This window comes from Hirundo rustica, chromosome 5 (genome assembly GCF_015227805.2).
Source record: "Hirundo rustica isolate bHirRus1 chromosome 5, bHirRus1.pri.v3, whole genome shotgun sequence".
NCBI lineage: Eukaryota > Metazoa > Chordata > Aves > Passeriformes > Hirundinidae > Hirundo > Hirundo rustica.
In genome coordinates, this window is record NC_053454.1 from 43635418 (window position 1) to 43651033 (window position 15616).

The following is a 15616-nucleotide window of genomic DNA, read 5'->3' on the forward strand; positions in this document are numbered from 1 at the left end:
CTTTTGCTTCTACTCCCTTCTGCTTTTTATTGTTACTCAGTTGTTGCTGCCTCCATATTCTACAGAAAGGTATCAGACTATAGGAATGTCTTCTACCCTGATTTCCAAATCTGTGTCCCAACATGCGTACAGAACGTGTATGTGCTGTTAACGAACTCCTTAAATCATGGGAATATCCCTAGGAAGTATATGTAGCATAACTGGCCCTTTCTTTTTCATGATGGTTATTGCACAAGAGCTTAATTCTGATTTCACCCTTTATTGGTTTTCCTCATGCATTGCTTGGGCTGCAACAAAGCATTAGAAACAGCAAAACGAGCAAGAAACAATTCATCTAGATCTTGTTGATTTTACCATTAAATTTTAATCTTAAAAGGACTTTGAAGCTCCACAGACTGCAATTTTTTGCTCATAGTGGCAAAGTTTCTGAAAACTGACTAGGTTATGCTGATCAGGCGGCTGTGAATTATTGATAGCAAGATTGTGATCCAACAGATCAAAGATAAAAGTTCACGAATGCTTGCAAATAACCTCTACCTCAAGCATTGGCAAAACTGTCAGAGAAACTCTGTCTTCACTTATAAGGCTGTCCAAGGGTGGATTTTTGAGGGTAGGGAAAGGAAAGATGGATAAATGTGGTGTGGGAAAAGCAATTCCTGATGCCCTAGATCTTTACATCATACATCATCTCCAGGATGTTTTTACTCTGTAGTTTCCCAAAATAAGCTGGTGCAGAGATAGTTCTCAAAAATGAAAGAGAGAAAGGCAGCTGCAGGATGGCCTTGTTTCATAAGCCTAATCCTTATTAATTTTCTTTCCAGCTTCCTTTGACCTTCTAGGCTACTCTGAATAAAAAAGAAACAGGAGAGTAGTTTGAATTCTTACTATTTAAATCTTCACTGTCCAGTGAGATGGGTGTGTGTCTGTATTTAAGCTAATTTTAGTTCAAGTTTCTCAGTAACCACTCCTATGCATATCCTTATATATTGTGTAGGCAGTATTCGGCAACATCAATTCTTCATGTTTTCTGTGGCAAAGTATTTATCTTAAGTGGCCAGAATGAAAGACCATTTGCACTAATATGCAGAAATATAAAGCACTGTATTTTGCTTCATTTAAGCTAATGTCAGGAACTCAGAAATATATAGGAAGAAACTGTAGCTTTTTCTTCCTGTGGGGTGTCTGCTCTATAAATGCATTGTGAAAATAAGGATATATTTATACTGGACTTTACATCTGCCTGCTTTAATTCTTACCTAAAGGCATTAACTCCCCACAAGCTTTAAAGAAAATCCTTTCATTATCAGAAGAAGGAAGTTTGGATCGCCACAAGAAACAATCTGAAGACACTGTCTCAAGTGCATCTTCGCAGCTGTCTTCTCCTCCTACTTCACCACAGAGTTCTCCAAGGAAAGGTAGTAGATGTTCAATATTTCTTTACCCTGTTTCTTGAAGCTCATGGACTTTGTGAGCTTCTGAGAGAGCATTTGGACACTCAATACTTCTTCTCCTATTTTTGTCACATAAGGTCAGCAAGAGGGCAGAAAATGTAGTGCAGAGTGGGATTCATGAATGGTAGCTGTGAACCTGATTTCAAGGGTACTTGAAAGCACTCTGCTGATCAAAAGCCAGAACAGGGAGCCTGGTATGATACAGGATTTGATGCAGTAGGTCACTCTGACTGCAGCTGCTTCTGACAAAAAAATATTCCTATGATCAGTGTTTTCTGCCTTCAGTGGAAGGATGTGCAGGTTGAAACTTAAAATCCTTGTACAGCATTGACCACACTGATCTATTAGAGGAATTACTTGCTGTCTCACGCATCTGAATTGGGATGTGACATAAGTATGACAGAAAGGCTTAAGGCATTTGGAATTCAAATCAGAATATTTAATATTATAATTTATATTTTTTACTGGAAAATATTTTAATAGCAACCTGATTATTTAAACCATGTGTATGAATTTTTGAGGAATGGTATCGTACATAGGAGCTTTCTTGACCAAGATCTTTTTAAGTAATTTCACAGAGTTATGTTTTAAAGTGAATCTGGAACTTTACAGGGATTTTTTAAAAATTGATTTGTTTGCTTTCATGGTAGTTCTGGCTATGAATTGACAAAACGGAGCATAGAGACAATGTCCTATAGTTCAAATGACAAAAAAAGACACTTTGGAAGTATGATAGCCTAGATGTATTGCATCTGACTTCTAAGTTATTCCCTTTTCAGAATAGCATGAAAGTTCATTTTAACAGTTACATAATAGAGCATTATGGTAAAATATACATTGGGGCTGGAGTGACTTCTATTGAAGTGTTATTTACTAAGGTCAGATGGAGGAGTCTAATAGAGGATATGTCATCTTCAGTTCTTGTAAGCTGTTATCATCGTTTCTCCAAAATACTACATTAGAGTGAACTACAGAAAGAGTGAACTTACGTAAATATGGTCAGGCCTATGAAATTTTTGAAAAAGGAATTGGAATTTTATACTTGAGTCACAGTGTGAACAGCACTTCATTTTTGCAAAAAGCAAATCATAAACATAATTAATAAAAACATCCTTGGTTTGACGGTTATATGAAGCTAATGATATGTTCTTTCAGATAAAAATGATGGCATTAATTCCCAGCATTAGTTCTCAGCAACTGAATTGGGGTAGATCAGTTGAAGTAATTTTGACACTTATGAGTAGAGTGAAAGCAAAACATGAAAACTGCTGTGACTTGTGGATATGTTTAATAATCTTTAACTCATCTGGCAAGAACATTTAGCACAATTCATTAAATACAGAAAGAAAAGCTGAATTTACTTCTGTGACATGGTTTCCACATTTTATCTCAGTCAGGCTGTGTCAGTGCTACCTACCTCCAAATTTCACCATAATTCCCGTAATACAGAATTTGGAATTAATTAGTGAGCCAGGTATCACAAAGAAAACTTGAAAACCTGCTTGTCTCTCAGCTGAGATATGTAATAAGCAGTCAGCCCAGACATCTGGGCTTCATGTATCTGTTCATCTCTGAAGTGTAGCTGCAGAATAAAAAGACTCTATGAGAGTCTCTGGGATTACTTCAAGCAGTAATCTCAGCCAGAGCATCTCTTTCAGTCTTGGAAACAGTGTTTATGCACAGGCAGATTTTGAGAAGTAATGTGAGGATACAAGTATGATGATGAATTTGAAAAGAATTTAGGAGAGGAGGGCAGAGAAGAGGGAGGGAGGGCAGTTGGTTTGTAAATGAGTAGTACATGTTCCCACAATCCTCACACAGTTTTGCTGTGTACCTTTATTTTTTGCAATGCAGTGTAAAGGTAATGGTAGCTTGATTTTAGTGCCAGTTTTCTTGCAGTATTGTCAGTGGCCTGACAAGAGCTGAGCAGGCATCTTGGAGAGTCTGATTAACGCTATGTTCTTTTTGCAGGCTACACTTTGGCTCCCAGCAGCACCGTGGATAACTTCTCTGATTCTGGTCACAGTGAAATTTCTTCTAGATCTAGTATTGTCAGCAATTCTTCTTTTGACTCTATGCCAGTCTCCCTGCATGATGAGAGGAGACAGAGGCATTCTGTCAGCATCGTGGAGACAAATCTTGGCGTGGGAAGGATGGACAGAAGAATCATGATTGAACCAGATCAATACAGCTTAGGGTAAAAATTTTATTTGTGCTTACTTATGTTATACTTTCATATAGTGTGTATGTGGCATGTATATTTATTTGTCTGTGTAACTTTCCCTGTATCTCTCAAATATTTTTTCTCCTTTGCTCCTAAAAAACTGCTACTTCAGTGCTTCATTTTGTGGTAATGCTCCATTCCTGCCAAGGAAAGGTTTTGCACTCCTGAGTGAGTGATGAGGTCTACAGCAGTAAGACTTTACCTCAGTAGATGTTACCATCTGAGCATTCAGTGGATCCGTAGATTATCCATTTTGTGGCAGACTAGTACCCTAGCCTGCTCTCTCCATGGGAAATCAACTGAATTAGATGAGATATTCATACAATTATTCAGTGATCAAACTGAGAACAGAAATGGCTAGCAATTTTCCAGTCTGCTTCATGGAAAAGTGCATATCTGTCTAACTCCAAAATATTTTACTCCAAATATCTCTTCTAGTCAATAATAATTGGAAGCTAAAATTCACATTACGCTGCTGGTTGTCTAGTAATTTTCTACATAATTAACTTCTGTAATGGTGGGGAAGCTAGTGCTGTGAGGAGTTCTCTAAATCTCTAGCAGTGAGCCTTGGTGTGAAAATAATTGGAGCTCTGGCTCCTGTTTAGTCTCTACTTAGTTTTTTGGGGTTTTTTGGGTTTGTCGTGGTGGGTTGTTTTTTTGTTTTGTTTTGTTTTGGTTTTGGTTTTTTTTTTTTTTTTTTTGTGGGTTTTTTTTTTTTTTTTTTTTTTTTGTTTTTTTTTTTTTTTTTGTTTTTTTTTTGTTTGTTTGTTTTTTTGTTTTTTTTTTTTGGCTGTTATTTGGATGCTTCAGTCCTCTGAATGGTTTCTGGGGTTTTAATCCTCCAGGGTCTGTGAATGGCAGACCTGTTCCAAAACTGCTGTACTTCAGTTTTGGGAATCTCAGGCTATGAAAACTCTAATTAGATGTCTTAAATGAGGAAGAGGGTTCCAGTCTGCATAGGAAGGTGCCCTGGAAAAACAAGCCTCAGGAGTCTGGATATCTGCTAAGCAAAAGCGACACTTTGTCGGTTTTCTCTGCTGCTGTGTAAGGCTTACTTAATCATTGAAAGGCTACAGAAAATGTACTTGCTCTACAAAGTAGCATGTGTTTCCAAAAATAAGGTTAAAATACATTTCCATTTGCAGGAAATGTTGAAAAGTTAGCTTACACAGTTTCCCAAGCAGGAAAAAAAATCTGAAATTTAAACCTGAATATCAGCCAGTTCCTGCTAAATTCTGTTTCTAGCTTTTGAACCATTTGCTCAGCATGGCTGGAAAAGCAGTAGAATAGCCCTGTCTGTTTCTCTGTATGTGTGTCTGTGTGGTTTGCCTGTCTTAAAGGGTTGTTGCAAAGTTAAGATTTCTACTTTTTGAAATTACACCGCTGAAGTGTAAGGCTTCAGCAGGTTATCTATCCATTTTTGTTTGTTTGTGTTTTTGTTTTATTGAGAAAAGAGTTATATTCTCAAAATCGAATTAGCCATTCATGCAAACAATAAATACTGTAAAGTGCATCCAGATCTTCAACCATATAATCATAGAATGGCTTGGGTGGAAAAGGGACCTTTAAAATGTCATAAAGGTTACCTAGTCCAGTGTGTTTTGTTTTTCTTTGGTTGTTTCTTTGTGCGTCTTGTTCATGATTTCCAATTCCAACACTGGATTTTTTGTCCCCCTCATCAATGTGTATCCAGCTCATATGCACCGCTGTCAGAGACCAGAGGCCTGTATGCTGGAGCAACTGTGCTTTCTTCTCCTAGTACAGAAGAGCTGTCACAGGACCAGGGGGACAGAGCTTCGCTCGACGCAGCTGACAGTGGCCGTGGTAGCTGGACTTCTTGTTCGAGTGGTTCCCATGATAACATCCAGACAATACAGCACCAGAGGAGCTGGGAGACCCTGCCTTTTGGACACGCTCATTTTGATAGTTCGGGTGATGGGGCAGGACTGTGGGTCTCAGGAGGCCATATGGACCAGCTGATGTTCCCTGACCATGGCACAAAGTATGGCAGGCAAAGTCAAGGTAGGGAGGGCCTTGATCAAGCACAGTCCAGAGCAAGCTGGGCATCTTCCACAGGATACTGGGGCGAGGACTCCGAGGGTGATACAGGTACCATAAAGCGGAGGGGTGGGAAGGATGTTTCGATTGAAGCTGAAACCAGTAGCATAACATCTGTACCAGCAGAGGAGACAAAGCCAGCTCCTCTCCCGGCTCACACAGCAGCAGCATCAAGTAGTACAAAGGGGCTTGTTGGTAAGTTAAATTTCATTTACCTTCAAGTATTTTAATTCATTTGCTAAAGTTTTCTCATATTGTTCTGTATTCCTTTTGTCTAGTTTGATTCTCCTTTCTTCTTCTTCTTCTTCTTCTTCTTCTTCTTTTTAATTTTTAAAGCAAAACTGAACATTTTATAGTCTCTCTTAAATTTTTCCCTTTAACTGTGCATTTATTGTTAGGGAAAATATCATTCATTGTTGATTCTCAGTTCTGGCAGTGCTTTTGTGTTTCAAGGTAGCCTGCCATACATCAAAAAACTAGCTCAGCTGCTGGACAGTATTTTGAGAGGTTGATGTATTTAGATGTCTGTTCTGAAATTTGAATTTCTCATCACAGTAAGGCTCCAGAGGCTATATTTAGAAATCTTAGTAAATGTGGCTTGGTTTTTATAGAAGTGTTTTACTTTATACCTTTGTATGACTTGTCTGATAATTGTGAATATTCCTTACTTCTGAAAATGGGATCCCTTTGTGCTTAAATACCAACTGAAATGTTTCTTTGGACTGCTGAAACTGAGGATGTTTCAAAGACATTAGAGCTGAAATACATTTCTATGCATTCAAAATGGAAGGATCAGATAATACATAAATTAGTATGAAGGTATCTTTGGCAGAGCTTAACCTTTTTATCATATTGTTCCTTCTATGCATCCCAATCCATGGGCCATCCAATACCTCTGCCTTTTTGCCTCTTTTCTTCCTTTCATTCCCCTCCACTTTGCCTTTTATCAGGTTAACATGAAGAACTATCCAAAAGCCATTTTTTGCTGACACAGCTGAATGTCTGCTAGATTGAGGTCATACTGAGACCACCGTGATAAACTGCTTTCCATTTTCTGCCTGAGTATATTGCTTAGCAGTGGCCTTTTACCTCAAAGCTTTGGTGCAGGTCTAAATCCTTGGACTATTAAGAGGAAAAAGGCGTACAGATTCATGCCAATCTCCAGTTTTACTCTTTGATGCCCTTGGTTTCCTCCGCAATGTGTAACAGGTGTGCTTCCAAGCTTGCCTCTCAAGGCAGTGCTTGTCTACACTTTTGCCTACTACATTTTTAGAGACTTGAAAGAACATGAGAGAGACGTGAAAGTTCAGACCAGCACAATTCCATGCCCTTCACTACTATTAACTAACTGTCCTGCAAATGTAACTTTGTGTGTCACTATCCAACAGAACCCCCTGGTTTACATTGTTCTTTTGCACTTAATAGACATCCATTTTGTTGCAGTATTTCAGTAGAATTTTTCTACAATAGAATTTTTCTATAGAAACTTCTTCTGATTTTCAGAAATCTTTGAATAAAGTTTCTCATAAACCACTTCATGCTGCTTTGCTCAGTTAAAACAGTTTAACAACAAAAATACTTAGACTCTATTGGAAAGTGTTTGGTTTTGTTGTAATACCAAGGATTTACTTTTAGTTTGTAAGACTTGCATCCAAGTAGCACCAATCTGTTTTAAGCCTGTACTGCCCTTTCAGTGAAATCATGTTGCCTAATGCAGGTTTATTTGGACATACACTCACATTCTACCTGAAACTCCACTTATGCAAGAATATACAGTGTATGACAAGCTATGGAAAGTAAATTGTCTGTCAATGGTTTTTCCTGCTGTATTTATAAGGTTTGTCATTAGAAATAATAAGTGTTCAAAATCCCAGCTCACTTCTCTAAGTACTTAACTCTGAAACAGAGACTCCTGCCTATCTGTTGTGTGTCCCTGCAGATGTTTAGGATTCTTAACTGTTTTTTTCCCTTAAAGTTCTCTCTGAGAGAGTTTCTCAGTGTGCCCTGAGTTAAGCCTTGCTCAGGTAAACAGTTACATCTCAGTGAGATCCACAAGCTAGTTGGTGGTTTTTGCATCTCCTATATAAAATCATATTCAGTCATTGTTCTTACAGGAAGACTTTCAATTTTGATTTTACAGAGAATACAACCATAGGGGCTGCAGGCAGTAGTGCATGCAAATAGTATGATGATGAAGCCCACTTCTCCTCCTGACCTCTTGGGTTGTAGCTTATGCCTCATTAAGTAGTAAGATTTGTAGGATGAAAATAGTGTATCATGCAATTTCTTTTTTCCCCTCCAAGATGCTAAAAACAAAAGAGATGAGCTCTTGGATGTGAAGCCCATCTTCAGAATTAAGATAGTAATGCATTTGGGGAGATGCCAGAATTCCTGATATTTACTGCTTCTCTGGACTCTTGAGTCTTCCATGTTACTTTGATCAGATATTTTATTCTGGACAATTGATGGAATGGCTTCAGTTGTGAAGTTTGAACAAATTCCCCATGAAATTTGATGAATTTTTTTAGACTAATGTTTCACTGCTGGAAGAATAGCTACACCCTGTGTATGTTTTATATTCTGTGCCTTCTTGATTGATTCATTTTTCACAAGCTCTTTGTCTAGCATATGATAGTTAACCTTTGTCATTCAGATTTTCTCTTCCTGGGCTGTTGAGTTGGTTGATAATTACTTAGCATTTAACTGTCTGTTTTCCTTTGAGCAGTGTTCCTCATCTTGTCTCTAACAATCATTTGTTGCTTTTCTTGCAGCAAGAAAAGAGGGTCGCTATCGGGAGCCACCTCCAACTCCTCCCGGTTATGTAGGAATACCTATTGCTGAGTTTGCAGAAGGTGGCTCCCATCCAACCAGGAAGCCTCCAGACTACAACATAGCGCTTCAGAGGTCTAGAATGGTGGCACGGACATGTGAGACTCATGGGACAGCAACTCCACAGCAGCAGTCACACAGCCACTCAACTGGCAGGCCCGTGAACAAACCTCAGTGGCATAAACCAAATGAGTCAGATCCACGTCTTGCTCACTATCCATCTCAAGGGTTTTCCACAGAGGAAGATGGTAAATTTCTAGTTGTTAGATTTTGAGTGTGCTGCATGCAAAACGGGTCAGTGCCTTCACAGACATAAAGCAAATTGCACATAAATCTTGCCATAATTTGAACTCTATTTCATTTCAAAACTTGCTATTTGTTAACTTTTTGGAAGGGAAGGAATTCAGTTCCTCCTAAATAAATTTAAAATTTGGAACATAGGTCCACCTGAATCTCAAACAACCCAGCAGTTGGCTTAGGCAGCTTCTCTGACGTTGCCTATGTTCACCTTGTACAGCCCTGCCTGCCATCGTTTTCCACATTAACCATGTATTTAATGATCAAAAAAATATCCTGGTTTAGAGAATAGTTGCCCATCCACCCCGTGGGGCACCATTGTTTAGGTTTATTTGGATAGTCATTCACATTCTACCTGAAACTCTTCACACTGTGGACACTGAGTCTTCCACTCCAGCTGTTTCACACGATGAGCCTGCTACTCTCTTGCTACCTTGCCGGTCCAAATGTGTCTACATCTTTGTGCTTTAGCTCAACTGTGATTTTTTTCCATGGAGAGCATGCTTAGCTGGATTGCAGCTTAAGGTCCTCAAAATTTAGGCAGGGTGGTGCCAAAATTGCTCACTTGAATGCTTTGTGTTGCTTAATGGTAGACTAGCATTCCCCTTCTCCCTCTAACTGCTTAGTTACTAAGATTTTGGGTACAGAATGAACTTTGCCGTTGAACACAATGGGGAAAAAAAGTAGTCTACCTTAACTGAATTGCCTCAAACTTTGAGAGTTACCATGACAGAGAATTTTAATTGTTTCTACTAATGATGACTAAATTGAAGCTATATTTAAAGAAAAATGTCAGATGCCTTTCTGAAGCAATTAGAATATCTAGGAGTATCTGTTGTGTTCCTCGGGGTGAATAACTGCATCTAGTTCAGTTAAAGCAATTGTCCTATTTTCTTCAAGATCAAAATTCCAAAGGAATATGTCTCATGAGACCTGAAATGTACTGAAATTTAGATTGTTTTAGAGTATATATATACTTATACAATGAAATGGGGAACACATGAGCACAATACACACGGTTGTTATTGTATGCACAGTTTGTTTCATTCAGTAGCAGTCTTGTTCTTTATGAACTAAATTCTGTTTTCCCTTATCCTGTTATGTTTGCAGAAGATGAACAAGTCTCTGCTGTCTAAGACTTGGGCTTTTCTGGATCCAGTGAGCCACCTTAAAGGAGAGCACAAGAAGACGTCCCTAGAATAGGAGCCTTGGAACTATGATTAAAGGATGGTGGACCTATTTGCCTCCTTCCCTGCCTTAAAGCAGCATGGGGCTTCTTCCTCTGCCCCTCCCCCTTCTGTCCCCTCTCCCCTTGCATGTGAAATACTGTGAAGAAATCGCCCTGGCACTTTTCAAACTGTGTTGCTTGAAATGCACAGTGCAGCAATCTCCAAGCTACCACTGTCGCTGTCCGCCACATCACACAGTATCATTCCAAATTCCAAGATCATCACATCAGGATGACTAACTCTGGCTGCACTTCCCAATGCCTGGAAGGGTTTTTTTTTATCTTCCTTTTAGATTTTAATCACAATACTAGCACTTAGTCTCATTGGGATAATGAGATAAGTTAGTTGTCAAATTACATTTGGCCTTTAACCTACAAAGAGAAAATTGCTTTGAGATCCTTCAAGGAGGCAGTGCTTATTTGCTTGTTTACAATGCCTTTGTTACAATTTTGTATGTTTGCGTTTGGGAGATCAAATAGTGCATCTGAATAGCAATTACAGTATTATTTCACACCTGTAAGCAGGGTTGCCAGCCTGAGCTCCTGGAAGAATATTGCTATCACATGGCTGAGCAGGGCAGAAGGGAAGGCAGAGGTTGCAGGATGCAGCCTTTCCTTGAATACCTGGCTTTGCTCTTAATGTGCCCCACCCTGGAATCTTCATGAGTTTGTAAATGTTAGTGTTAACGGCATCCTCATCCGGGTCTGGTGTAAATGCAGAAACACGGTGCTCACAACTGGTCAGTGATGGAAGAGGACACGGTGTGTGTCTCAAACCTGTACCTTGGGAATACAGGGTGGCATGCTAAAAAAAGTGTCCTGTTGCAATAAGACAGATGGCAACCCCACCGTTAAGTCGTTAAGTTATATACTTTTTAAAAAAAACTATATAGTAGTTATATTAAAATAAAAATTAACTGGATAACACTGCAGTGAAGGCAAATTGGGATGTCACAGCTCATGTCAGCTGTTAACACTGATCTAATAACCTCCATCTATTGACTTCGACATTAGGGGATTATCGAGCCTTTAAGTGAAAAAAAAAAAAGAATAACACAGATTTGTCAGCCTTTGCAATGCAGAAATAGTCACAACTGTTAATGGCTTCATGGAAACACTGCATGTGTAGAGAAGGCCAATGTGTAGCAACCACCTGCTCACAGCTGCTATTAACCTTATAATGACTGAAATGACCCTCCCCTCTATTTTTGTGTTGTTTTTGCACAGACTCCGGAGAAGTGAAGGCTGCCAATCCGAGTAGTACTCAAATGTGAGGAACTGCTGGTCTTGGATTTTTTTTTTTTTTTTTCCATTGAACTCAGCTGATCATATTGATCAGTAGATAAACGTAAATAGCTTCAACTTTTAAAGATCAAATTGCAGTGTTTTTTCACTGTATCAAACAAATGTCAGTGCTTTATTTAATTCTCTCTCCAGTAATCATAGCTTTTGTCTATTTGCTTATATATCACATTGTCAATTATGCATTTGTAATTTTACACGTAATATGCATTATTTGCCGGTTTTATTCTCAAGGCTATGGACCTCATGTGCATATAGAAATACAAAATCCTAGCTCTATCACAAGTTGCACAAATGTTATATAAGCATTAAGTAATTGTAGACCATAGGACTGCTAATCTCAGTTCGCTCTGTGATGTCAAGTGCAGAATGTACAATTAACTGGTGATTTCCTCATACTTTTGATACTACTTGTACCTGTATGTCTTTTAGAAAGACATTGGTGGAGTCTGTATCCTTTTGTATTTTTAATACAATAATTGTACATATTGGTTATATTTTTGTTGAAAATGGTAGAAATGTACTATGTTTATGCTTCTACATCCAGTTTGTATGAAGCTGGAAAATAAATAAATATAACATTAATGAAGTCCATATTGATTCTTATGCATTTTACATGTTCCACATACTTGAACAAATTTATGAAAAAATTTTACTTCTCTGTGTATTAATATTAAAGGGACATTGCCAAGTGATGTGGGCAAACCACCGGTGTGGAGTTTTTCTTAATATACAGTTGTGCTGCTGATAATTTTTGAAAACTTTGGTGTGTGTACTGCTGAATGAGAATGACTGATACCATGAGCATCCCCAGCAGAAACATTTGAGATGCCAAAAAAGGTATGGGCTTAGGTGTGTGTAGAATGTAAACTGTTCTAAGGGTAAGATTATGTTGATTTTATACTCTGAATAGCGTAAAAGTAAGAAATATATGTTTTAACATATGGGTAGGGAGAAGTATGGAGGATGATCCATTTGACTTTTTACCGAACGAAGTATTTCAAATAGTAAACATCACCTAATAGTATCCCCAGTAATAAAAACTGATGTTAATTCCGTGTTGAATCTGTAGATTTTTTTTTTTCCCCCCAGAGGCTAGATCTATTATTTCCAATGGTATGTAGAAGACTGGTTTAAAATGGTGCTGCTAAAGCTATAAACAGCCGTATCTTGTTTAGCTTTGAAATGCCTGGCAGGGGGCGTTTCCAAGTCTAAAATTAGTGCAATGTAAAGAGAAGCAACAAAATGCTGTCTAGATTTAAGTCTTCCTAACATAGCTCTAGAAATGATCCACACTTAGAATTATCAAGAAAGCTAAAAATTACTGAAAATATAGGACTTGTAAACATTGTGGTTTTATTGCTGTAATCTCTATCACTGTAGCGAAAGAAATTGTGGAGCTTTAGATTTGTGTGGTGTGAGTGGAACTACTCTCTGTGAATCTGTGGCTGATACTTGTTTGGTACATTTCAACAAGCTAAAGATTAAAATTTGTTTTTACATTAGTAGAATGAACACACCTTTTTATGTATTTTACCTGTAAGATTGTTCTCCAGTAGTACTAAAGAGACAGTGATAGGGAAATAATTCCTCTTACCAAGTTGTGAGGTGTTTGCACACCTGTCAATTTTTTCTCTATACTTGATATATTATTGAATTAGGCTGCGCTCCCTATCCTCCTGTTTATGCATCCTTACTGTAATTAGTATTTTTAGAACACTTATGTAGAGTAGAGGCATCCTCAACATAGCATCCAATACAGATAGCTTAATTCATTATGGACTGGGTGATAAATAACACATCACACAGCAACTGATTCAATAGAAGTAAAGGCCTTGGTGTGACATTTGAAACAGGTTTGGTAGTTGTAGTACATGTAATATGAATTTTGTACTTACTGAGTGGATGCAGCAAGATGCAGACAAGTACATACCAATTGCTGGGATTTAGTGTTCCATTCACTGAACTGGAAAGGAACACTGAAATCTAAGGATTTTTGTGTGTGTGTTTGAGGAAATGTCATTCAGTTACTGGTTTTCTTTTATGGTGGTGTTTTGGTGGTGGTTGGTTGGTTGGTTGGTTGGTTTGGTTTGGTTTTTATGTTTTTTGGTTTTTTTACTAAAACTAACTGAGGCAGAGGCTACTCCTTTATGCAGTATATTGCACGTTGGAGTCAGCATGAATCTGTAAAAAGCTGAAGTATTGGACATGCTGCTTTAATGGATTCATCTTGTTCATTTGGAGAAGCATACATGTTTTACAGCTCTAAATCTGAGACTCAAATATTTGGCCAGCCTAAGGTGAGGAACAGGTTTTGTTTTAAAAAAGAGACAAACCCAAAAGCCTTTGAGCCTTTTCTTCAAGACTAGTAGGAAATGCAATAAATTTCCAGGCTGTCTCATATGCATTGTTGTGTAGTTGAAACAAAATCTACTCTAGAGATTTCAAGTAATGATTTAATTGCAAGTATTAATATTTATGTACTCCTTGATATGGAATGAAACATTAAAAATACTTCTGTGAATAAAGCCTATGTAGCAGCAATAGCCTCTCTAACATAAATTAAATAACACAAATCCATTGAAGAAGATATGAACATTGTTAAAATTATTCTGAAAATGGACCCCCTCAGGAGACAGCAGCCATGTGAGATGATTATTGTAATCTAAATTGTTCTTTGAGTAAGCTTTACCGTCTTGTCTATAAAAATGGCATGCTTTGAGAGAAGGCTGGGAGTGAAAGTAGGTTTATTGCTGATTTAAGGTGGAATCCATTTTTTCCACTGAAAATGTGATAAATGAAAATTTAGGGTTTTTACTAGAACATGAGAACTTGTAAAGTTCTCTCTTGCTTATATGTGGTGAATATGTAGAAATTAGTTGAAGATATTCAACTGCTAGCAACCATCAACAGCATAATCTGAAACTATTCTCATTTGATTTTCTTGGGATTCAGTTTTTACAGTGACACTCTACACAGAATTCTCTGTAGAGAAATGGGTCTTTGCTCTCTGTTTCAAAACTCAAGTTTGTGTTAAGGAGAAGCGCTGGCTTCTCCTTAAATGTAGACTCATAGCTCCCTCAGCTTTTTTACATATTGGCTCAGTCTTCTCTTTCAATTTGGAGAATTAATTTGGATTTTCTTTCTTTATTCAGTTGATCCCTAAAGACGTAGTTTTGGCCTAAGTAGTCTAATGTCTGAAAGGAGGATTATTTTCTTTGCAGCATTGTTGCCCTTGCTGGCAATGAAATCCTTTGTGTACATATATAAAAACATTTTATATATAAAACCCCATTTTATATGTGTATGTATGTATAGGGAAAAACGCATTGTATACTGTTGCAGCATCCACTTTTTTTAGCTAGGATGTCTGCACTGGAGAAGCCAGTGCAGCACTAAAGTAATTTTTTGCAGCGAAACTTACACTAGAATAGTGATGTTTAAAATGTTTTCTCAGTAACCACTGAACTGTTTTGACATGCAGTTGTTATCTTCTGGTACAGCTCCAGGAAAAAATTTGCCACTTGCGCCAATAGGTGTGGCAGAGATAAATTTGCCTATGTGCTGTGTTCAATATGTTTTGAGGCATTTCTCATAACTAGAGAAGTTAGTAGTTTTTTTAGCTAGTTTTACTGCGTTTTGTGTAACAAGTAAGATTCTCTGAACTGTGGCTTTCTGAGAGAAGGTAGATTGTAAGGCCCAGGATGGCTTTTGTGCTTTTGTGTCTCTGGTCAAAGTAAAACACAGGAAATTGCACTGATAAAAAGCAACCTTCCACACTGAGGCCCTACTTCCAACATCAGCATGGAACTGGATTTGTTCTGGTTTGACAGTCCTGGGAACCGTCATATGGCCTTGATACACGTTTTGCTCTTAAGAAGATACAGTGCTGTTGCTGCATTTCTTACTTGGGAAGCCAATTCCTCTGGTTTAAAAAGATAATGACCTTCCATATGTTTGTTCATACGTGTATGTGGTTTTTGCTTTAAACATTCTTGGGCTGAGCAGCTCACTTCCCTTCTCCTTGTACCTATGCCTTACAGTGGCCGTATGTTCTTCCTATCTGGCCTGTCAGAATAAGTCAAAATTAAGTAGAATGGAAACTTCTGTATGCACTCTGCACTTTGTGCAGTTTCTTTGGGGTTTTTTTGTTGTGTTTATTTGGTTTTTTTTCTGTTTTTGTGGGTTTGTGGTTTTTTTTTTTTTTTTTTTTCCTTTTAATGTAGA

At 37.9% G+C, this 15616-nt stretch overlaps 1 protein-coding gene across 7 annotated transcripts in view; it reads left to right on the forward strand.

Annotated features, from left to right (window-relative positions):
- RAPGEF2 (Rap guanine nucleotide exchange factor 2) overlaps nt 1-12085 on the forward strand; it is a 184289-nt gene extending 172204 nt beyond the window's left edge. For 6 of the 7 annotated variants that reach the window (XM_040063645.2, XM_040063646.2, XM_040063649.2 and 3 more), the window contains 5 exons: nt 1263-1415; nt 3423-3648; nt 5369-5928; nt 8505-8810; nt 9970-12085. In XM_040063645.2, the coding sequence (XP_039919579.1) occupies nt 1263-1415; nt 3423-3648; nt 5369-5928; nt 8505-8810; nt 9970-9995 (1271 nt within the window). In that variant the 3' untranslated portion in view covers nt 9996-12085. The remainder of the gene's footprint in view (nt 1-1262; nt 1416-3422; nt 3649-5368; nt 5929-8504; nt 8811-9969) is intronic. The other variant, XM_040063648.2, reaches the window with a different exon arrangement.
- The last annotated feature ends 3531 nt before the right edge of the window (nt 12086-15616 follow it).